Source organism: Populus nigra, chromosome 5 (genome assembly GCF_951802175.1).
Source record: "Populus nigra chromosome 5, ddPopNigr1.1, whole genome shotgun sequence".
NCBI lineage: Eukaryota > Viridiplantae > Streptophyta > Magnoliopsida > Malpighiales > Salicaceae > Populus > Populus nigra.
The window spans coordinates 6,911,047-6,933,966 of NC_084856.1; the positions used below are offsets into that span (position 1 = coordinate 6,911,047).

Genomic DNA, 22,920 nt, shown 5'->3' on the forward strand with positions numbered 1-22,920 from the left:
GTATAAATTTTGTTGATAAATCTAAGAATTCTAGTAGTGTAATAAATTAATTAATACTTGACTTCATTGTGTTAAAAAAATGTTTCTAAAATATATTTCCTTTAATGAAATTGTGTATTAGTTATTTTATTATTCATATATCCACCCACCCAGGATAAATAAACATCATTACGCATTATTCTATATTTACAATGACAAAGTGATAAATTGATTAATAAATATCCTTATCGTGTTCAAAATGTTTTCAAAGATATCATGATTTTCCTTATAATTTTTTCTAAAAATAAAAAATACAATAAAGAAAGTTTTCTTTTCTTGTGAATTTGAACCCTTGGATTTGAGGATGCCTTGATAATACCCTTTCAAGCTACTCTTTTAGCTTTTCAATCAATTGCTTTCAAAAAGCAAAGTCACTTACGATGACAATATTATTTTTTATTATAAAAATATAAATATTTTGTGAACCTTAATATTAATGCTTAATTATAAATATTCATTTGTTATTTGAATTTGACTTGTCTATATTCATGTTGATATGTATGTTAAATTTATGCTTGTGTATTTTTTTTTTTAACACCTTTCTTTGATGATGCAAATGACTTTGGGCAAAATAAATGTAATTCCACGTAAAATTATTGAATGTGAGTGGTGGTTTTCGAGTACATTTCTATAAATTTAATATTGAATAAGCTTATATCTATTAATTGTTTATTATTTTTAATTTGGGTCCAATGCATGCGTTTTAAAAGTAAGGATCGGGCCTTATTATCATGCCTTAAGCCTCAAATCAACGACTTAGATTATAATAATCTCTTAATGTTGATAACAAATACAAATATATCAATATAGGCAAACTCTTAGTTTCTTAGAATATTAGACATCTTTATTATTATTAAAACAAATACAAAACAACTTATTTATTATCTTTTTATTATATAACAAATATACCACCTAAATTATTTGAAAGGTTAGTTAAGTTAAGATTTTCTATTTCACATAAAATAGGTAACAATATCTTATTATATTTTTATAAATTTTACATATCTTTATTCTTTGCTTGAAATTCTGAAGGAGAGAAGTCCGTGTGCAGTTCAGGGTTAGAATTCATCTAATCAATGGCTCTTAGGGTTAGATCGAATGCTGTGAAAAGGAGATCAATTGTAGATGACCGTCTACCTCCCATATCCCAATTTCAGAAACGCAGTAGGTTTGCTCCATATCAATTACACTGTTAATGGGTTTTTAAAATCTGATAGCATTAAAGAAAACTGCAACAGCTAGCATTGGAGCAGCTAAGGCATTGTATTTAGCGACTGATCGTGTTTCCTTTCTTTACTTTTCTTTTCTTTCCTTTCTTTCGAAGATAAAATCAATCATGGCCATAAATAGCCGCCACAAAAGACAAATTTAAATGCTCAAGGAAGGTTTTGTCCTTGACACCACTGTAACTGACAAGAATTTCCTTGCTTTCCGACAGCAGGGAGAGGAGAGCGGTTACGATTTGGAAGTCATTAATGGCACTGCATTGAATTCACTGAAAGAAAAAGAAGAGGAAGAGCACATAGATCATTTCGTATGGGACAGAACCTCTTATTTTATTGAAATACTTCATCTCTGAATTTATGAAAGTAGATAGCAGTGTGGTATTGCACAAGCACAGGCACTCATCAAAACCCACTGAAATGGCGATAAGCAAGGTTTTCTCACTTAATTAACACAACCAAGCATCTGTGACTTATTTTTAATTATTAAGCGACACCATTATGAGCACAAAGCATTAGACAGGACTCCGCGGCCTTCTGCTATAGGAACGCTGTGCAGTACAACTGTGTCCACGGTGATGCCTGCCCCTAATCCAATCAGCACACCCCACTCCATCCCCTCTCCCGTCGTGGTCTTTCTTTTCTCTAACGACCTTCTCCTGATCTCATCTAGAATGAAGAGCACAGTTGGGCCACCCATGTTTCCAAACTCGCTTAGCACATGTCTAGTTGCTGACAATTTTTCTTGTGCCAGACCAACTTCGGCTTCAATCAAATTCAGAATTGCTGCACCACTCGGTTGTACAATCCAAAAAAGTGAGTTCCAGTCACTAACACCAATTGGACCAAATGCTTCAACCAAGCACTTTCCAATATTTCGAGAGATCAACTCGGGCACATTCCTTGAAAAGTGAACAGTTAGACCCACTTCACGCAGGTGTCGATTGATTCCATCATTTGAATCAGGGATGATTGTCTGTGATGCAGACAGAATCTGGAACAATGGTCGTTCAACTGACATATCAGGATCAGCACCAATGATCAAAGCAGCTGCACCTTCACCAGTAATTGCTTGGGCTACCAGACAAGATATGTTGTCATTAGAAGGCCCCCGGAAAGTACCGACAGTGAGATCCGAAGACACAACAAGAACACGAGCACCGGCATTGTTTTCTGCAAAATCCTTGGCAATGCGAAGGGTGCATGGCTGCACCAATATTACAGCCCTGGTGATACAGCATGATTCTCTTGATGGATGGTTCGAGTCCAAGGAGCCTGGTAAGTTGATAATCTGCTGCTGGCATATCTATGCCAGCAAGTGCAGAGAATATGAGGTGTGTGATGTTGGATTTAGGTCGCCCCCACTCTTCAATAGCTTTTAGTGCTGCTTCCATTCCAAGTTTGGGTACCTCTGTCACTAGCACGTCTTGGCGCACATCGAGAGATGGGTCATCATAGGTACACATGGTTGGGTTCTTGTTGAGGATTTCTTCAGTGAGGTGGAAGTGACGTTTCCTTACTTCTGATTTCTCACCTGTAAGCATATCACATTAGTAGCCATTTGATGATGTACCCTCCACATTTATGGAAGATAGAATCAGCAAGTTTACAACCCTAGCAAGCTGGTATCCGAAAACAGCATGCACGTAATCTGTTTAGATCTTACGGTCATATATATTATTGTTAAAGATCAGCAAGCAGTCAGGTCAAAACAACCTGTGACTGTAATAGCTGGAAAAAAAAATGGGCAAGTCAATCATAAACATTCACTTGTAAGAGCTGCAAGCTCCCCTGCATTTCTTGCTCAATCATGATATGCTCAGTTTCCATCACATTAATCACTTACATAGAGCGCTTGAACTTGCCCTTCAAGTCAGTCATGTGCTCGCTCCTGGTGACTCAGAAATAATAATCTGGGTAGTCAGCCTGGTAGATAAAATTAGCTGGATTTGCAGTGCCAATGGCTAGAATTGTGGCTGGACTTCGTGCTGCTTGAGCACCTTGAGATGTCTGATCTGAAGCCATTGCTCAACGCTTGATTTGTGTGAGTTTGCTCAAGCTCAAAGGGTAAATAGAATAGGCGTTATGCATTGAATTTAAGAACCCGTTTGACATTCAAGTACAACTGCCATTCAAGCGTGTCATGCTCAGTTCAATGGTCTGAAACTAGAAGCGTGGGACAAGACAATCTCCATACTTCTGACAAAAAGATTGACAAGTTTTGACCAACCAACCACCTCATTGAATGAGCTGTTGCGATAATTTGCCTCCTGCAGCAAGGAAGGAGGGGGTGCCTGCCTGGTGTCTGGATAATTTTGTTATCTTCTCCAGCATGAATGCATGACTTTCTCTGAAAAACTAAAATCTAATCTTCAGAAATTAATTAATGAATTTACTAATGTGTACAGAATACGAAGATCACCTGTTTCACAACAGTCTTCAAGAACTAATGGCCTAAATTCAATGCTTAACGCCAATTCCATCTAATATTTTAGTTATTGATAGTGTGGTTTTTTTTTTAAGTATTTTTTTAATTGAAAATGTATTAAAATAACATTTTTTAATATTAGTACGATTTAAAATATTTAAAATATATTATTTTAAATAAAATTTTAAATTTTAAATTTTTTCAAAATAAATTATAAAATAAAAAACAAGCTATTAGTGTCTCTGTATCCGCGTTACTCTACTCATGTTTTTTCATTCCTTCTAAAATCAACTTCACTGGGTGGATTGAAAAGCACTTTTTTATAAATTTGAGGTTGTTCATGCATTTTATTCGTGTTTTATACTGTGGTCTTTTCTTTTTTAATTTTATCTTTTTATAATAATTTAAATCATGTAGAATTAAATCATAAAAGTGTTTAATTAAAAAGAAATATGTACTAACAAGAAAAAAAAATGGGGAGCAGCTTCAGCCACCCCAATTCTATTAGTATATTTGTTAATGCCAATACTTCTATTTAAATGAGTTTTTGAATCAGCATATCCTTTTTATTTGGCCACATTTTGATCTTTATTAGAAGGGACAAAACTGGAGATTGGACCTACCTTTGTCACACTGCTATCCTAGCCATATCCAGTCAATAATGCACTCATGAACAGAGATGTGTGTGGTTTTTTATTTGGTCTTCATATTTTATGCTAACTATTTTTGTTATAATTTATTATTATTATATTTTATTTAATGACTAAAGAGTTCTTGTAATATTAATAATTATGATGTTTTTACCATACTAAAATTATAACTTTGTTAAAAATTAGAAAAATATTAAAAAAAATTATATATTATAGTGGTATTTCATCGAGCACTGTGGATAACAAATTAACCCCACTTTCATGAGACCCATTTGGATTTTGAAGAACACAAGATCAAGAACATTGATTCTGAAATAAAACTTTCAACGATACTCTCTCTTTCTCATCTTTAATCTTCTCATTTTTTGGTACAAGCACCACGTCACTGAGATCCATGCTTATGATTTCACCTCCATTAATGTTCATTTCACAAACAATGAATCAAGCCATCAAATGTGATTTTATGCAAATCTTTTCGTTAAATTGTTGGCATTTGAGAAAGACACGAACTTTACTTCTTGAAAAATAAAACTTTGGCAACAAGACCCAAGAACCGTGACCTTACCTGTACAAATAATCAGTTAGATTCACAAAACCCATTATTAGCAAAAAATACCCCCATGAACTTGGACTTGTCTCTGACCGTCTTTCAACACCATGCGGTGGTTCTCTTTCTGAATTTGCAGTGTAGACAAAAACGTCTATGCGAAGGAGATTAGGTTTACCAATGGGGTTGCTAGGGCTGGGTGTTTCAGGACTTTTTATGGATCTGCAGTGGAGATAAAAGCGTCTTTCAACACCATACTTCTGGATCTTTCAACGCCATCGGAAGGGATAACATTCTTTTTTCAATTTTTTTTTTGGGGGAGAAAATAAATGAAGGGAATGGAAGATCTGAAATTGTTTTGGCTAAAAAGAGAGAAATCGCGAATTGAGAGAGAATTTATTGTATGAGATATTTTTAATATATTATATCTCATGGTATTTTATTCATATCATTCAATTTGAAATTTTTTATTTACTGTGGATATAAAATGTAATTTCTAAAAAAAATGATAAAAAATATATTTTTTTTTTGGAATGTATCACGATAAGAAAAATTAAGAAAATCACATACATAAAAAAATAATTAAGAAAATAATATAGTTTAAATAATCACAGATGATATTTGCGACTCGCGAGTTATATGAATCACTAATAACTTTTTAAATTGTAAAATATCATAGCACAAATTATAATAATAAAAAAAGGAGATATGAGAGAGAGAAAAATAAAGTAAAAAAAAAAAAGAAAGACTTTGAATGCACATTGAACTCCAATAATGACACTATCAGTACTGTAAAAAATATTTTGACGAGACATATCCAACGACATGCAGGAAGTACACTAATAATTATTGGAATGGGCCACACGAGCTGCCAAAAAATATGAGTAGCACACTTACCTTTGGACGACTCGTGTGGCCCGCTCCAATCATCGTTAATAACCTTTCTTGATGTTATTAAATTCATTTCATCGAAATCTTTTTGATAGCACCGATGATGTCATTATCGAGTTTTGAATGCCTCTAGGATCTCTTTTTTTCTTTCTTTCTTTGTTTTTGTGTCGCTCCTCTCTTCTCATTGTAATTTGTAAAGAGAGAGGAAATAGAAAGTAATGAAAAAGATCTCGCAAGCACACCGAAGCTCCGATGATAACACTACTAGTACCATCAAAATGATCTTGACGAGATTAATTCAAGGTCATCATTGATAATCGGAGTGGGCTACATGAACTATCTAAAAACAAGCGAGCCACTTGAAACTTTTGATTTTCTTGTGTGGTTCACTTTGATCACCGTTGATAACATTTCCTAATATTATTAAATTCATCTCTTCCAAAAAAATTTAAAGATACTAGTGGTATCATCATTAAAGTTTTAGTGTGTTTGATCTCTTTTTATTTCTCTCTCTCATCTCTAAACATATAACTCTCGCATGTCATTTGTAATTTTAAATTATATTATTTTTTTTAATATTTCTTAAACCGTGATATTATAAAAAAAAATACTAGAAAAATAAATAAGCTAGAGAAGGTTTTTTTATAATTATCCCATGAAACCATGATAGCTAATGAATGATCTATATCTGCAGCGCACTAGGTACATGGGTCTGTTTTTTGCAGTCGGAGGAGCTTTGCTAGCGATTCCAGTTGGGATAAAACGAAAATCTTTAGCACCCCTTGTGTTCTTTCGTACGACGGGTACAATGCTTGAAATTATAATGGGGCCAGTCAATGTGGAAGAGAACATGCAGAACGCCAAGCAAGGCTACTAGGCAGGAGATGAATCTTTTGCAGAAACAGGATCCGAGTCTTGATCTCTAGCTCACACAGCCATGAACCTCGTGTTGGAGAGCTGTTAGCCCGTTAAACTTGCTTGGCATCAGAGACAGATGGTGGATTGGATTCTCCTTTTATTTACTTTCTGGTGATTCCGAGATCGGCTTCTTGCATCCCTGATTTTCCCTTTGAAGTTAGCTGATAATGATGTATATTCACATTTGCGTTCAGCCAACGTGGCTTCATTTTTAATAAAAACAAGGGTTTTCTCAGAAGCTATTTCATCGCTCTCAAAAAAATAATAATAAACAAAAAGAATTCACTAGTTTGTGAAGTTGCAAATGTTTCAAGTGACTCTCACCTTCTTCATGGAGTCTTTCTGCTTCATCCTCCTCCCTTACAAGCCAACGCCCCCACTACGGAGAGCAGTAGAATATGGCTCAGAGATGCACTTTACAGGATCATATGAAGAAGATCCCAATGACTTTCTTTCTTTCTTTTTGGTACAAAGGCCCCTGTGACAGTAAGCTACTACTGAATGTTGCAGAGTTTGTAGAGTTTATGATTACACGAAAAGGAATATCGGATCCTCTAACTAGCACAGTACATATACATCAACCAGAGAACAATTTGTTTCTGGCGCATGGAACTGAAACAGAAAGCATTTCAAACTTCCCGTGTTCGGTATCTAGGCTGGTGTTCACAGTTGCTTCAAATTTCAAGGGACTATTCTTTCCCTGCTGCAACAATATCTTTAGAAGAACCAACCAAATCAAATGAAAGTTAGTGTTTTTATTGTGGTGGTTTTTCTCCTTAACTTCTAGGCTCTGATCTGCATCTGATGAGCAAGAACCCACTAATCCTTTCTCTATAGCTTCAGGATTATTCTCCCGGCAAAAATATGCTTGGTTGGAATTATGACTACGGTTTTGTCCTCTAAAGCATGAGTAGACTCTTTCAGCCCTGATGTTTCCAAACAACACTACTGCAGCCTTGTTTCTTACGAGGAGTGGCAGGTATTCTGATTCATCCCAGACATATAACTGCGGTGAAGAAATACTCTGACATGATTATGGTAAAACAATGCAATGGCAAAAATAAATCTGATGCAGAAGATCATAATCAGCAAGATATTGATTTCAAGATGATCTAAGACATACAAAGATAAGAACAGATAAACTTGTTCCTAAAATACTTGTTTTATTGGAAATCTTGAAAACAAGAAAATCTATCACGCAGAGAGAGACAACACCAACCATATAATGAGGGAAAAAAGCAGAATGACTAGAACAGATGCAGGAATATCAAGAAGCAGTCTGAATGTGCAGTGCTGTCATCATTTCAATATGAACGAGAGCATTGCACTTATCGAGACAAGAGCATGAACAAATCCATACCATAAAGGGCCTGTAAATCAAGGTTACTGCATGAAGGTGATTTGGGCTTTTCGGGCAATAGAGTGAAATATTGTTTTGCTTGCATATAGACCTGTAGCAACCAGTAAATTATTCAGTAATCCAATTCATGTTCAACTTTCCATACAGGAAATAATTGCAATATGGCAGTTTCAATTTTCCATACCCGTTCTCTGAAACCAAAGGAGAACCACACAAGTGACAGCCAATACAAATAAAATCTTCTGCTAAACTATTATCTTTATCTTCCATTGTCCTCCTGCTGACAAACATCTTTTCCTTATCAGAGTCATCAAGTGCTCTCCAGGTAATTGGTAGGAAAATTTCACCAATTGATGCATTAAAAATTGCATTACAGGAATTACTTAGGCCCAATACTTCTGAAAGCAAGAGCAGGTTGTGAGATTCACTCTGTTTTGGCAATCTCCAGTTCCTCGGTTTCTGCCATGCAAGTTGTTTCAGTAATTACTCAAATGAGCATACAACTAGCCAACAGTACCAATACAACTTAAAGGCTTAAAGATGCAACTGTTGTGATAAGAATGCAATGGTATAGATGTGGTGCTTATGAGATTCATTACCTAGTGTACAGCTTATTCCTTTTCAACAAAATCTAAGGAGATGAAAAGGGATGACTTTGTTGCAAGTTCCTCATGGATTATTTGGTCATTTTATGGAATTGTTTTGCCAAAAGTCAGCTCCATTTCTATGGTTAACTAACAGATTTTTAACAGAAGGTGGAAATTGCAATCATAAGAAAAATTGAGAATGAAAAGTTTTCAAAAAACAAAATGCAAAGTGTAATGACATCCAAAATGGAGGATGACAGGAGCAATTAACATGGAAAAAAAATTCCTAAATGACTGAAATGGCATAAACAGCAACAACAACTCTGTGACCATGACATTTTCTCAATTAATAATAAAATGGCTTGACATGACCAGCAAAAAGATCACTTACAATGGGAAGATTAGAGTACATGAAAAAGAAAAGACATTAAACACAACTTGTATATCACGTCCACAACACAATCATTGAAAGAGTCTTTATTCGATTTAAACAATAGAGACCATGAGTTTATTGGATTCAAATTCCCCAAGCAACATATAAGATTAGGCGTAGTTAAATGCAATGTAACTAAAGCTACAAAACAAGAGAGCAAAGACATTACCACAAAACTGTGTGACCCGATTGTGTTAAGAACAGATCTAGCTCGCTGCACCCATTTTATTACCTTGCAAAGCTTTTCCAACGTTGTTTTCCCTACTTGAGATTCCTCTATTAACTCATCTACACCTACATACATATTCATTATTTAGAGAAGCCCAAAAGACGAGTTGAACATTAATAGAATAGCCTCCGTTTTCATTTCCTCTTAATTCTAAGCAGTTGTGATGTTCAAAATTTGAAAGCCCAAAATATGACTCCAAGATTCCATTCCAAATATCCGGGGCAGAGTACAGGGTTAACACTTCCGAGCAGAAAAGCGAAGCAAAATGAAGTACCTTTTGAGAGAAGTGATCCATAAGGATGGACTAAACTTACTAATGATGACCACTCGACCGTTCTGGCCTCAACGGCATGTCCAAATTTAGTGATCTTCACATCTGAATTATCCCAAAGATTATAACAAATAGCAAAAATCAACAATTTATGTGATTATCACCGCTACAAGTTTAAGAAATGAGCGAATCAGAAATTCCAAACATTGATACTTTATCGGAATACGGAACGAAATTCCAAAGATATGAGTGAAATTTCCCATCGATAAAGAATCAATAAAGCAGAAACGCAATCCCCAATTAATCTTGTATATATTATGAAAAATGAAGCAAATTGCAAAAAAAGGGTGTCCTTGCTTACTTTGCAACAGTAAGATATCACCGGCAACAACCATGGTTCCCATCTGCTTTTTCCACAACGAGACGGAGAAAAATGGCTGCGTATCATCACCAACCTGAATGTCTGTCCTGATTACTTCTCCACCTTTTGATAATTTGTACTGCATGATTCGAAACCAGAAACCAATAATGTAAGGAGGCGGACATTTATAATTAATAAAAGGAAATGTAAGGTAATACCTGAACGGGAGTGGAGCGGTGAACGAAGACGAGAAGCTGAACGATATCGCCGATGTGATGATCCGTTTTGCAGAGATCAACTAACGGTCCGTACCATCCAATTGCAGACGTCATGTCTCATAGAACAATCAATGAACCAGATTGATTGTTTACCTCCGACCAGGACAACTTTTGGCGCGCTCTCGATTTCATTTAGGGCTCCTGGGAGTTTTCTGCTCTTTTGGGCAGCTTGCTTCTAAAAATAGTTTGGACTAGTTACGTGCCCGGATATACCACGGGTTAATTTTTTATATATATATACAAAAATTATAAAAAAAAATTAAGATTCGAACGAAAGTTATGTTTATTTGCAAAGTCAGAAGATAATAATAATAATAATAATAATAATAATAATAATAATAATAATAATAATAATAATAATAATAATAATATCAATGATTATAAACTTGGGTCTGGCGCCCTAGCCAGACCCAAGTTTCTGGAGTCTGATTCCCTAATAATAATAAAAATAAAAATATTAATAGTAATACTAAACTTGTTAGACTCAAGTTTTTATAATTTTTAATCCATTTAAATAAAATTTATGATTTTTTTTAATAGTAATAATATTTTTTAAAAAATTTAATAATAATAAAGATAATAACAATATTAAGAATAGAAATAACACTAATAATCATAATAATAATAAGAATAACAACAATGACAACAACAACAACAACAATAATTTTAAATGTTACCCTTCAAATCAAATTTATGATTTTTTTTCAACACTAATAGTATTTTTTTCAAATTTATTAATAATTATATTAATAATAATGACAATAATAATATTTATAATATTAATAATAATATTAAACATGCTTGACTCAAGTTCTTATAATTTTTAATTTTACCATTCAAATCAAATCTATGGTTGTTTTTCAGTATTAATAATATTTGTTTTTCAAATTTATTAATTATTATATTAGAAATATTCGTTATAATAAAAATAATAATATTTATAATACAAATAATAATATTTTTAATACTAATAATAATATTAAACTTACATGACCCCAGTTTAAGTGAGTCTGGCTGCAACATCAGGCCCAAAAGCTTCAAGTCTGGCTGCAACACCAGACCTAAGAGTCTTGGATGTAGATCTGGCTGTAAGGTCATATGATAACTAAATAGAAAAAAATTTAATATTAAAAAATAAATTTAAACAAAAAAAAAATTAATTGAAAAGAAAAAAATAAAAATAAAAAAACAAATCCAAGCACTATTCTAATGAATAGTGCTTTGCAAGGAGAGATATAGTAAAATCCCTTCATATAAGATCATGATAATCTAATGAAAAGTACAAAATAAATCATGAAGTTTAATTCTCAATCAAATCGATATTAAAATGTAAAATTGGAAGAAAAAACAAATTAAGAAAAAGAAAAAAAATATGAATCAACTAAGTTAACCCATCAAACCTGGGATCCGTTTCATAAGAGTGTAATAACTAAATAGAAAAAAATTTAATATTAACTAACTATATTAAAAAAAATTAATTAAAAAAAAACCAAAAACAAAAAGGCATCCATCTCATTGTGAATTTTCACAATATCATCCATAGTGAAAGGCTGATTACATTTAGTTGCATGTTGTCCCTCTTAGTTGTTACTCGCACGAGATTTTTTCTCTCTCTCAAATGTTACACTATTCACACCTTCCCTCTTTTAAAAAAAAATATTTTTTTAATTTAATTTTGTTCTTAGACTTTTTTATTTATTTAATCATTTTATGCCCTAATATAAAATTTAAAATTATAGCAGAAAAACAAAACTAAAAGTGAGAGGACCATAATATAAACCAGTGTTTTAAGACCCGGCCCGGCCCGGCGGGTCGACCCGGGACCCGGCCGACCCGGGCATGTGGCCGGGCCGGGTCTAAGCAAAAAACAGGTTGGGAATTGGCCCGGCCAGACCCGGTCGACCCGGAGGGTCGACCCGGGACCCGGCCGGCCCGGCCAAACCCGACTGAGACCCGGGTTTATTTTTTTTTATTCTCATGCTCGAAACGACGTCGTTTTGACCTTTTACAATTAAAAGGCCAAAACGACAAGAGTAGAGAGACGAATCACGAATGCATTGCAGAGCAGAGAAGTGAGAAGAAGACCTAATTAATTTCAAGAATTTGTCAAACCCATTTCACTCTTAGTCGCGAAGAAGAGCAGATGAGCAGAAGAATCTTGAATCCTTGATCGCCGTTTCAATTCTGAGCATAAGGTTAGATGAGTTTTTAATTGTTTCTTTCTTCTTTCGCCTTTCGCTATCCTCTATTTCATCTTCTTCCCTCTCTTGAAATTGCAGGAGAGTATAACAGTGGCATCGATTCTTCCCTCTGTTCAGTCTGTTGACCCATCGGTTCTTCCCTCTGTTCCCTCTGTTGACTCATCAGTTCTTCCCATCGATTGACCCATTGGTTCTTCCCACAGATATGTATCTCTGCTCTTTTATTTTTCTGTTTGATTGGCCCATCGAGAATACATGTTCTTCCCACCGTATTATGATCCTTTGTTATTTGCTGGTTCTTTTAGTTCATTTTCGACAGTACTATCGTGGATTAAGACTGGCTTTTCTAGATATTGAGGTGGGAGGAACTGATCTCTTATGTAAGAATGTAAAGAAGGGAATCGATGATAAAAATCTAAAACAATGAAAAATTCTGAAGTAGAACTTCAAAAAAAATTCTAAAAAACCAGCAGCTCAATTGTAACTGATAGTAGGGGACTTCTATTCATGCTGGTAGACTGGAATCGATGTGTAAACTTCATTGATTGTTGATAGAACAAGTAGTGCAATGCCAGAGGGAAACTATGATTGTTATGTGTTTTTTTTTATAGGTTTTTTTGGGTTGACCCGGGTCAACCCGGGTTAACCCATGTGACCCGTGACCCGATCACTTGACCGAGTCAATGACCGGGTCGGGTTTCAAAACTATGATATAAACACACAAAAAAAAAAATACAGGATTAATCTTAAGTTTTTATAATTTTTATTTGGGGTTAAAATTTCATTTTATTTCTTTTTTAATCTTTGAATTTGAGAGAAAATAGAAAAAGTCATGGAAAAAAAAATAGAGGAGAGAAGGTTGTCGATTGATTACATACTGACAACAAAAATGATCAATTTTGTATTAAAAAGTTCTATTTAACAAGAATAGTTTAATTGTTATAATTACTTCCTATAAGCATGCCTGGAGAAATTATATTGAAGTCCATTTAGATTTTTTTTATTCGGTTGCTTTTTGTTTGTTCCAGTGATTTTGAGATGTTTTAAGATTGGTGAGTGAGGTTTTTATGATGCTTTTAATGTGTTTTTAGATAAAAATAGATGGAAATAATATTTTAGGCCAAACCCTTTTCATTTTCCGACAACCACGGTGGCAACCAGATTCTATACAACAGCCTAATAGGCAACAAGTCATCTACAACTTTAGGCAATATATCAACTAATTTTTTAAAAAAAAACAAGAAAGAAAAAGAAAATAACAAAAAAAGAAAAAAAAATCAAATGAAATATGTGCTTCCAAGCCTATTCACATCTAAGTTTTTTAATTCAAGCTATGCCGATGTGCCTAACTATTTTTTTTAATTTAAATTTAACTTTTTAAAATTAGTTAATTTAGAATACTATAAATGTATTAAATTACTAAATGAGAATATATATTTTTTATCGAATATCATTTAATTTTACTTTATTTTTTAGTCTTTTTATAATATTAGCAATTTTTCTCTTTTGCAACCACCATTACTTTTTAAAAATTTTACATTATTGTTTTCTTGATAGCATATATTTTTATTGTCATATAATTAAATAAAAATTATTTTTAAAAAATATTGTTATTAAATCTAGTCACGTTCATAACCCAAGTCATATACGGTTTGGAAAATTAACTTAAATTGACACGGGACAATCAAAGATATGATCATCTCAATATTTAAAAAAGAAGTTATTTCTTTTACATTAAATTTTGATTTTATAATCAAGAATTTACTTATAAATAGAAAATACATCAACAACATTTACATATTTTAATTTTGATACATCTCACAACGAAGTGCAAATCAATTACACAAACACTAATTTTGGGACAAATACGAGGGAGACCAACCTCACACACAAGATTAACCTATAACAATAAAAGAATTGGGATTTTTTGTGGTGTTTTACTGTTCATATAAGTAGTAAAACACAATAATATATTATTTTAATTATTTTTTTGACAAATCTAAGTCGCTGTTTTAACCGTTAACACACATGATAAGCATGAGGTCATAGGTTCAAGTGATGGGTGGCATGTTTATGTTTTTAAATTGTGACACGCTATGTTTTCATCTCGATGTTATAAAAAAATCTCATATTAAATATTTATTTTGAGTTAAATTATGTTTTTATTGGTCATTCAGATTATCTTTAAACTTATTAAGTCAATCAAATTATATTCAGTCAATCCTTATATGATTTAAATTTTATTTTTACTAAAAAAAATATTAGCAATGCTTAATTTTATGTTTTTTACATTCATAGCATAGCAATAGCTAAAAATCTAGTAATAACTTAAAGAAAAATTGCACAATTATAACAAGAAAACCAAGAGTAGACTGTATCCCGTAATTGATTCATTTCATCTAAACTTTCGCAAAGAACAAGTGAAACGACAGAAATAGCTCTCTCTCTCACACACACATCTCACTAAAAGAAAAAAGCCATTTTATTCAAATGTGAAAAAGTATAGTATTATCTTCTCCCAGTCCATACTCGTACATTTATTATTGAACACTGTACTAAAAAGCTAAGAACCTGCTAACCCAAAATAAAAGGCTATGGGCTGCATTGGAACACAATATAAATTTGAAAATTATCTATAATTAAAACTGATGTAACACGGAATACTGTTTATTATGAGTGAATTTACTGTGAATTATATTATTATAGATGCATTGTGAGTGCTTTCACTATAGATTATGAAAGCTTTTACTGTGGACCGCATTATTTTGACAGGGGTGTGGTTGAGCTGGAAGGCAGGGGCGCTAGCCTGGAGGCAAGCCCCTTGATTCTCGTTCTGTCGGGCCTTGGGGATGGGGGCAAGCCAAGGCGCCAGGCACGTTGCCACCTGGTGCTTGGTCTGCCTGGCCTTGGGCACTGGGATAGACCAAAAGCGCACGCGGCGCTTGCTACTATGCTCACAAGCAGGCCGCCCAAGCACCGTGTGGCACTTGCTTTTTTTCTCTTGGGTGCACTCCATGCGCCACGTGGCACTTGGGCTGCCTATACTTTTAGTATAATTGCATGAAAAATATATATTTTTTAGTATAATTAATGTTTAGAGTATTAATGGTAAAAATATTATTGTTTGTTTTGTTGATATTTTTTTTTGTGTAATTAATATTAAAAGAATTATTATATTATTTCTTAATATATTTTTTAGTATAATTGATAGTGTTGGTATTAAAAATATTATTATTATTTTAGTCTAATTAATAGTATTGATCTCAAAACTATTATTATTTGTTCTATTAATATTATTTTTTAGTATAATTAATATTATTAGTCTCTAAAATATTATTATATTTGGTGTTATAAATATTATTATTTTCATTAAAATTTATAAGAGTATAAGTATTATTATTATCATTAATAAATTTTAAAAAACTGCTATTACTATGAAAAAAACCACATTGAGACACGTGGCACTTGAATTCCCTCTTGAGGGCGGACAGCCCAAGCACCACATGGCGCTTGGCCTGCTTCCTCTACACTGCAGTCCAAGCGACAGGTGGCACTTTGGCTTGGGCACTGCCAGGCATAGCCTAAGGCTAGCCTTGAACCTGGCAGGGCAGGACCCAAAATAGCATTGCGTGCTAACCGCAGCAAACAAAGCGTCAAGTGGTGCTTGGACTGTCTACACTTTTAGTATAATTACTAGTATTAATATTAAAAATCTTATTATTAGTTTTCTTAATATTCTTTTTTTGGTATAATTAATTTTTGAGTATTAATAGTAAAAATATTATTATTTGTTTTGTTGATTTTATTTTTTTAGTATAATTAATATTAAAATAATTATTATATTTTTTTTTAATATTTTTTTTGGTATAATTGATACTATTGGTGTTAAAAATATTTTTTTTAAAGTCTAATTAATAGTGTTGATCTCAAAACTATTATTATTTGTTCTCTTAATATTATTTTTTGGTATAATTAATATTAAAATTATTATTATATTTTTTCTTAATATTGTTTTTAGTATAATTAATAGTATTAATCTCGAAAATATTATTATTTTTGGAGTTATAAATAATATTATTTTTATAATAATTAATACTAAAAATATTATGATTTGTGTTACAAATATTATTATTTTCAGTAAAATTTATAAGAGTATATTTTATTGTAATTAATATTATTAATAAAATAATTGATGAATTGAAAGAAAATATTACATCATTTACTAATTTTACCAAATGTATTGTAATAATAATTTTATCAAATTACACTTAATTTTATATTTATTTTCATTTACAAATTACAAACAAATTATTCATTGTAGGATTCAAAAACAAACTTTGGTCTTGCGACTTAAATAACCTTGGGTTCTGCATAGCTTGACCCAAGGCTAACTCAAGGTTAAACTTGAAAGGATCTAAAATAACCTTGTATCCTGGCCGCAACATGACTCAAATATGCTTGAGACCTAACTCGGCAGGACCCAAACATGCTTGGTTTCTGCTCCCGATTTTTTTTTTGACCTAACTACTAAAGCAAGAAATTGGCTCCAAATCACCAGATATGAGCCACCACATTATGTCGGATGGAACTGAACTCCAAAAACAAGGTTCGATTCCACTATCAAGCAGCTTTGATAAAAACAGCCACCTTAGCTAGAACTCCCACAGCAAGGAACCCGCTATCATCTGCACCTTCCACTGGATGCTTTACAATCAGAAGGTTGAAGAAGAAAAAAACACCCATTAAAAATCAGTGATTCTGAAAAAACCACGGATTTTGCTTCTTTTTTAATCTAAAACTATACACTAAAGTTCTTATCTACAAGAGATCCCTTGTGATCCCTTGTAAAGCTCTGTCACCTTCATTTCTGTAGGATTCATTGAGTTGAAAAACTTCATCCGCCACTCAAATACCAGCTCGTGAAACAGAGTCTAGGTAAAATATGAGCTCATGAATAGCCGTGCCCCAATATTACGGGGCCCATCATCATCCCCACCAGTGGCATGAAGTGCAACAGGGATTGTTGAGAGGAGACGCACTGTGAGAGGGAAAACAGAAGGATCAATTTCAGATTTCAAAATGGGATCAGAATGCTGGGCTGCATGACATCCCTGGGTACTCTCCATGTCAGGTTCCATGTTATGATCACAAGGATTTATGACCCATGCAACCTCATCGAGTGCCCTGTAATACCCAGGGCCTGCTCTCCTGGCAGAGCATTTGGAGGCATGTATACTTAGCACCAGTGTCGATGTAGCTTCAAGCCATTCCACTGTGAGGCCTTCAACTTCATCATAATATATACGTCTTTCAAACTGAAAGCATGTGTGGTTGAAAATAAGAGACCATTATGCAATCTAGTCAAAACTGTGGATAATATATAGGTAGATATGCTCACAGCTAGTTTGTGGATATAAATGGACATAAACCTTGGACCAAGACCCAAAACTCTGGCATCAGACAATAAAACCTGCAGGACATAAGAAGGAAGGAAATGGATTCCTGGCCATATATGTAAACAAACACATGATAATTGAATAGAATCCAGAGCATATTAACCATTTAATGGCCAATCACTAACAAAAACTACCTCATCTAAAAATTTGTTTCATCAAATTTATCATCCTATTCTGTGTTATGTAAGTTCAACAAATTTTATAACTTAAAGAAACAGGATGCAAAAGCATATTATAGGATGAGAGAACTGAACATTCAGGTCCAAATAAAGGGAGAAAACTTACCTCCTTTCTCTTCACTGAAACCCACATGTAGAGCTTATCACAGGCATCCTTGACATGCCTGCTAGCCAGCTTTCTCTCATTGCTATAAGCTGCAACATCTGAGAGTAATTTTGTGCAGGGAATTCTATGCTTTAATGCTGCAGCTGATAATGCTTCCCTGCCTTCTGAGGATCCTGCAGCATCTTTAAGAAAACAAATACCAGTGAAGCATCTTGTCACTTCTTCACCCGGCCTCACTTTATGAGACATTCTTCTATTCATCATATACAATTGTTCAGCTTCTATTGCTGCAGCCAGTGTTCGATGGACAACAATATCAGGATATCGGCGCAGTGGTGAAGTAAAATGCGTGTAGAGAGGAACAGCCAGTGCATAATGACCCCAATCATTCATATTATCTTTCAAATCACCACTACAAAAGTAGGTCGCCAACTGCATTGGCCTTGAAGCATAGTTGATAAGAATATTAAATAGCACAGAGTCATCCTTGAGCTTTTCTTTGATGTGCTCTAATGACTGGCGGAAGTTACCAGAAGAAGTGTCCAATTCTAAACCATGCTTGCAACAAAAAGCTTCAAACTCTTTAAGTTTCTGTATATTAGGTTCAGGGTGCCTCCGCAGCAATGCATTATCTGGAAAAGCTCGAGATATGATTTCAGCAGCGGTCCTGTTTGCCAAAAGCATAAACTCCTCAACGAGAAATTTTGAGTCTTTTCGCCCACAAAGTGTGTTATCATATGGAACTCCATGTTTATCAAACGAAAAGACAATTTTACAACTTTCAAGCTGTAGAGCCCCATCATCAAACCTCTTTTCCCTTAAAGTCTTTGAAATTTCATGAAGACACTTAATAGATCCAATTACATCTGCCCATTCAAAATGACCGTGCAACTGGGGAAGGTCCCTGAAGTTGTTGTGAGTCTCTGCATCAATCATCCCATCAAAAATCTCCTGAGCGTGTTCATATGAAAGCTTGCAACAAGATCGTATCACAGTGCGACCAATCCAGCGATCTACAACATTCCCAGAACTGTTCAAGTTCCAGAAGATAGAAAATGCGAGCCTATCAACACCAGGGTTAAGAGAACCTACGTCCTTAGAAAGCAATGGAGGCAACATTGGTATTTTGCACTGCGACATATAAACACAGGTTGATCGAATCTGAGCTTCTTTGTCTAAGGCTGTGTCAGGTAAAACAAAATATGACACATCAGTAATGTGGACACCCACTCTGACAAGGCCATTGGGTAACCTTTGAACTGAGAGAGCATCATCTAAATCAGTAGCAATAGAAGGGTCGATGGTAAATATGCACAAATTCCTAAGATCTCTTCTGTTTTGGAATTCTTCTTTTGGCACCTCCCATGTATTGCTTGGAAGACAGGAAAGTGATTCAGGAGAAAATTCAGAACAACAAACTGCTTTTTCATGTAAAATAGCATTGATTTGCGACTCCATTTTACCACCCCGTCCAAAAATATATGAGACATGGACTTCTGGAAAGGGACTTTCATCACTCCATTTATCAATCTGTGCAGCTACCAATTCCATTTCAACTGTTTCATCTTCGTCCTCCAATCTTTTCTTGATGCAGTTAGGTAAACTGCTCACAAGGACCATCAGTTTTGGGAATCTTGGGTCAGCAGGCATAATCTCAATGTATTCGCAGTTTGAAATTGATAGCAAGCTCTTGTTCTTTTTTGCATCTTTTTTACAACCTTCCCTGTAGTAAAACCACTGCTTAACATTGAGAAAGCCAATAATAGCATCTCGACGAGGAGATTTTACAATTATAGCAACAACTCTACATGTTGGTCGTTTCGACGGGTATGAACTAAGCATAGAACACAACCTCCCCACACCATTCAAAACTTCACTCTGCCCCATAGAATGAGCAACATGTGAAGAATCTGAAGGAGACTGGTGATAACCATTAGCATAATTATAACCCACTGGCCCATTCAGTTCATCATGAACATCTTCACCAGCACATGAACTATACCCATAATAAAACCCCTTATGAGGAACCAAGGAATTTCCAAAATCAGCATACTTACAGTCCATGTTCAGTTTACTTTTACCTTGGCGACTACCACCAGCTTTTCCATTGGCTTCGAGAAGTAAATTGCTATCCTCTGCTGTGGAAAGATTGTTTGATGGCTCATTTGACCCTTTCATCTTGGTCCAGAATGACAAAGGATCAACCTCGATGACCACAACATCACCTTCCACCTGTACATGAAAAAGTTTCACTCAATACCAAAAGAGTGAAATCTAGCTCCCATATGTTGTCAAAGATTCTTTTAGCTATTTAGATAAGTAGATCAGGCATCTTGTTTGAAATGAATCTTGGTCATTTTCTAACTACTCGGTGAGAATTTACCAACCAACAAATAATATGAAAAAAAAATGGAGAAGCTCAAACTTACAGCCCTGTTCTGTGCAGCAATTCCACTGATAAGAAGATCTGTAGGAACTCCCTCAATTTTGCAGTATGCCTACCAATAGAAAACAGCATATGAAAATGGCTAAGAATAAAAAGTTATTAGGGAAAATTGAAAGAACACTTGCAAATAGGCATAAAACAAACCTCAAGTCGATTGTGAGCATTTACACGAAATAACACTTTAAATACATCACCTTTCTGCCAAGAATTTGAGATAGCAAACACAAGTGAGCAAACAAAAATTAAGGAAAAGCTATGTTAGTGTAGACAACAATATTATTGCATTAAATATCAAACAAACCTCCAACGCCTCATTAACAGTCTCCATGGACCAGTATGGAGCAAAAATTTTACTCTGAGCTTGACCCTCAAACTGGTGAAAAGGAAGCGATTTTCCATTGAGACCTCCACCAACAATTGATTCTGGACATGGCTTAGCCAGCATTGATTCACCACGATCAGATGGCACCAGGTCTTCTAGTTGTTCGTTTGCATGCATAGTTGGCATAGAACTATATACAATACCCAATGCTGTGGTTGGTCCATGCTCCCTGATGGGATTTGCATCTAATTCCAGCTGCCTCGAACATTTTGTTTTGCCACCATTTCCAACAGACAGTGATGATTCCCCACGTGGTTCATTTGGTTGACTAAAAGCTGCTCTCGTGACAATTAAAAACAGAAACCATATCATCAGAATTGTTCTGAAAGAATACCAGAATTATTATACAGTCTAGGCACAGACAGTAAACCATGCTAGTGTACTCCAGAGGATTTATTTACTTTTCATCACAGCATCAATCGAGTAGAAGAGGAAGATGATTGATTCATTTAAAAATTAAAAAAATAATTAATTGAACACTGTTCTGTTCACAAAATTCTTAGCTGTCACTGAAAGGGAATACAAATACCCTTAGCGGAAAAACTGACAAAAACAAGAATACAAAAGCAATGATAACAAAAATTCCAAAATCACTAATCTATCTTGCTCTCTTTTTTGCTGTTCTTTTTTACAGTTATAGCTCAAATCTTACAACAGCTAATCCATTGTACTTTCCTCAACAACCACAAAAGACAAACACGATAGTAGTTATAAGATAGGATTACCTGGATTGGGAGGGTTCCGTTTGGATCGGCGATTAGATCGGCGCCTATTCTTCTTCTTTTCCTTATCAACACTATCCTCACCCCCCTCAACCACCATCATTGCCGAATACTCACTCAAACTTCTCACAATTCCTCACTTTATAATTAAAAGACTAAACAATTAATCAAAAAACAATGAGGTGACAGATAAGGAAAACCCTGAAACCAAGGCACCTTCCGATTGTTAAAAAATATCACAGAAGAACCGATGATAATGGGACATAAAATTAAAAAGAAAATAAAGAACGAAAGAAAGGGGAAAGAGATGATAGGGTAAGAGGTCAGTGTGGGAAGTTAAAAAGGAAAAGGGGGACGTGATTATTGGTCGGCTGAGACAAATGGCGCCGACCATCGATTCCTTAGTCTACTCCCCTTAAGCCCCTAACCCCGCCAGCCCCTTCACTTTCTTTCTGTTCTTTTCCTTTTCTTTTCCTTTCTCTTCGCTTCCCTGTCTCTTTTTACCACGGGATATCGTGCATGCAAGAAAAATATTATATATGTATGGATGGCCCCAGTATAGTACTATTTACTAGCTTTGTTGCCCTTGCTCTGCGGGCATGAAGAATTATTCTCAGCAAATGTATATAGCATAAAAATAAACTAAATATTTAAATTTTCTTCATATAAAGCGGCAAGTCCATGTAAACAAAGCAGCTCACAACAATATTCATATTATAAAGCATTTTTTAATTTGAGAATTAACTAAGACACAAAACGTTGTTTTCTTGAGCTCTCACCGCCCTGCAACAAAAATAAAGTCATTTATGTACATGAATGTAAGTGGTCATATATCTATAAACAGTTTGAGTGAAGGAGAGCTTGAAAATGGGTAAAACACTCCTTAAAAAAAAAAGGGCCGTGGTGGCTTAAATTGATCAGGCTGATGCAAGAGATTATTGAAAATTGTGTTCGGTACATCATAAAAGAAGAAGACAATCCAGTAAGTATCATATGACTACCGATATACATGAAGGGTAAAAGCAACAAAATGGATGAGATAGTTGGTCATAAACATAAGAACGTGCAGACAAAATCAAGAGCATTACCTCAGTAGATGTAGAAGAAGTGAGTCGTTGTTTCGTAGAAATCGCTTCTGCTGGAGTGTTATCTTGTGTGGAGCCATTCTTTTCTGAAATGTCTTCATCTTCTGTAACGCTGTGTATGTGGAAGT

At 34.4% G+C, this 22,920-nt stretch overlaps 2 protein-coding genes and 1 pseudogene across 4 annotated transcripts; all 3 read right to left on the reverse strand.

Annotated features, from left to right (window-relative positions):
• Positions 1-1,578: 1,578 nt before the first annotated feature.
• LOC133693532 (chalcone synthase 2-like) lies at positions 1,579-3,654 on the reverse strand (annotated as a pseudogene).
• A 3,284-nt stretch (positions 3,655-6,938) lies between these two features.
• Positions 6,939-10,409, reverse strand: LOC133693531 (uncharacterized). Of its 2 annotated transcripts, none has more exons than XM_062114760.1 (7): positions 10,156-10,409; positions 9,938-10,076; positions 9,580-9,681; positions 9,246-9,370; positions 8,241-8,515; positions 8,057-8,147; positions 6,939-7,702 (listed from the first exon to the last, which is right to left on the reverse strand). In XM_062114760.1, the coding sequence occupies exons 1-7, from the start codon at positions 10,267-10,269 to the stop codon at positions 7,274-7,276; spliced, it is 1,275 nt and encodes a 424-aa protein (XP_061970744.1). In that variant the 5' UTR covers positions 10,270-10,409; the 3' UTR covers positions 6,939-7,273. The 2 variants fall into 2 exon arrangements, with proteins under 2 accessions (XP_061970744.1, XP_061970745.1); XM_062114761.1 differs by having other exon boundaries at positions 7,517-7,680.
• Positions 10,410-16,654: 6,245 nt separating this feature from the next.
• Positions 16,655-22,180, reverse strand: LOC133693200 (DIS3-like exonuclease 2). Of its 2 annotated transcripts, XR_009842094.1 has the most exons (8): positions 21,711-22,180; positions 20,905-21,260; positions 20,748-20,801; positions 20,587-20,655; positions 18,158-20,389; positions 17,815-17,886; positions 17,276-17,731; positions 16,655-17,120 (listed from the first exon to the last, which is right to left on the reverse strand). XR_009842094.1 is itself a non-coding variant. In XM_062114375.1 (7 exons), the coding sequence occupies exons 1-7, from the start codon at positions 21,808-21,810 to the stop codon at positions 17,348-17,350; spliced, it is 3,267 nt and encodes a 1,088-aa protein (XP_061970359.1). In that variant the 5' UTR covers positions 21,811-22,179; the 3' UTR covers positions 16,655-17,347. The 2 variants fall into 2 exon arrangements, 1 of the variants encoding a protein (XP_061970359.1); XM_062114375.1 differs by having other exon boundaries at positions 16,655-17,731; positions 21,711-22,179.
• Between the last annotated feature and the right edge of the window lie 740 nt (positions 22,181-22,920).

Coding starts and splice junctions, on each gene's coding strand:
- LOC133693531 (XM_062114760.1), bottom strand. CDS start 10,269: ATGACGTCTGCAATTGGATGGTACGGACCGTTAGTTGATCTCTGCAAA. Junction 9,682..9,937: donor TGATATCTTACTGTTGCAAA/GTAAGCAAGGAC, acceptor GGGATAATTCAG/ATGTGAAGATCACTAAATTT. Junction 9,371..9,579: donor TGGATCACTTCTCTCAAAAG/GTACTTCATTTT, acceptor ATATGTATGTAG/GTGTAGATGAGTTAATAGAG.
- LOC133693200 (XM_062114375.1), bottom strand. CDS start 21,810: ATGATGGTGGTTGAGGGGGGTGAGGATAGTGTTGATAAGGAAAAGAAG. Junction 20,802..20,904: donor CTGTTAATGAGGCGTTGGAG/GTTTGTTTGATA, acceptor AATTCTTGGCAG/AAAGGTGATGTATTTAAAGT. Junction 17,732..17,814: donor TTTATATCCACAAACTAGCT/GTGAGCATATCT, acceptor ACATGCTTTCAG/TTTGAAAGACGTATATATTA.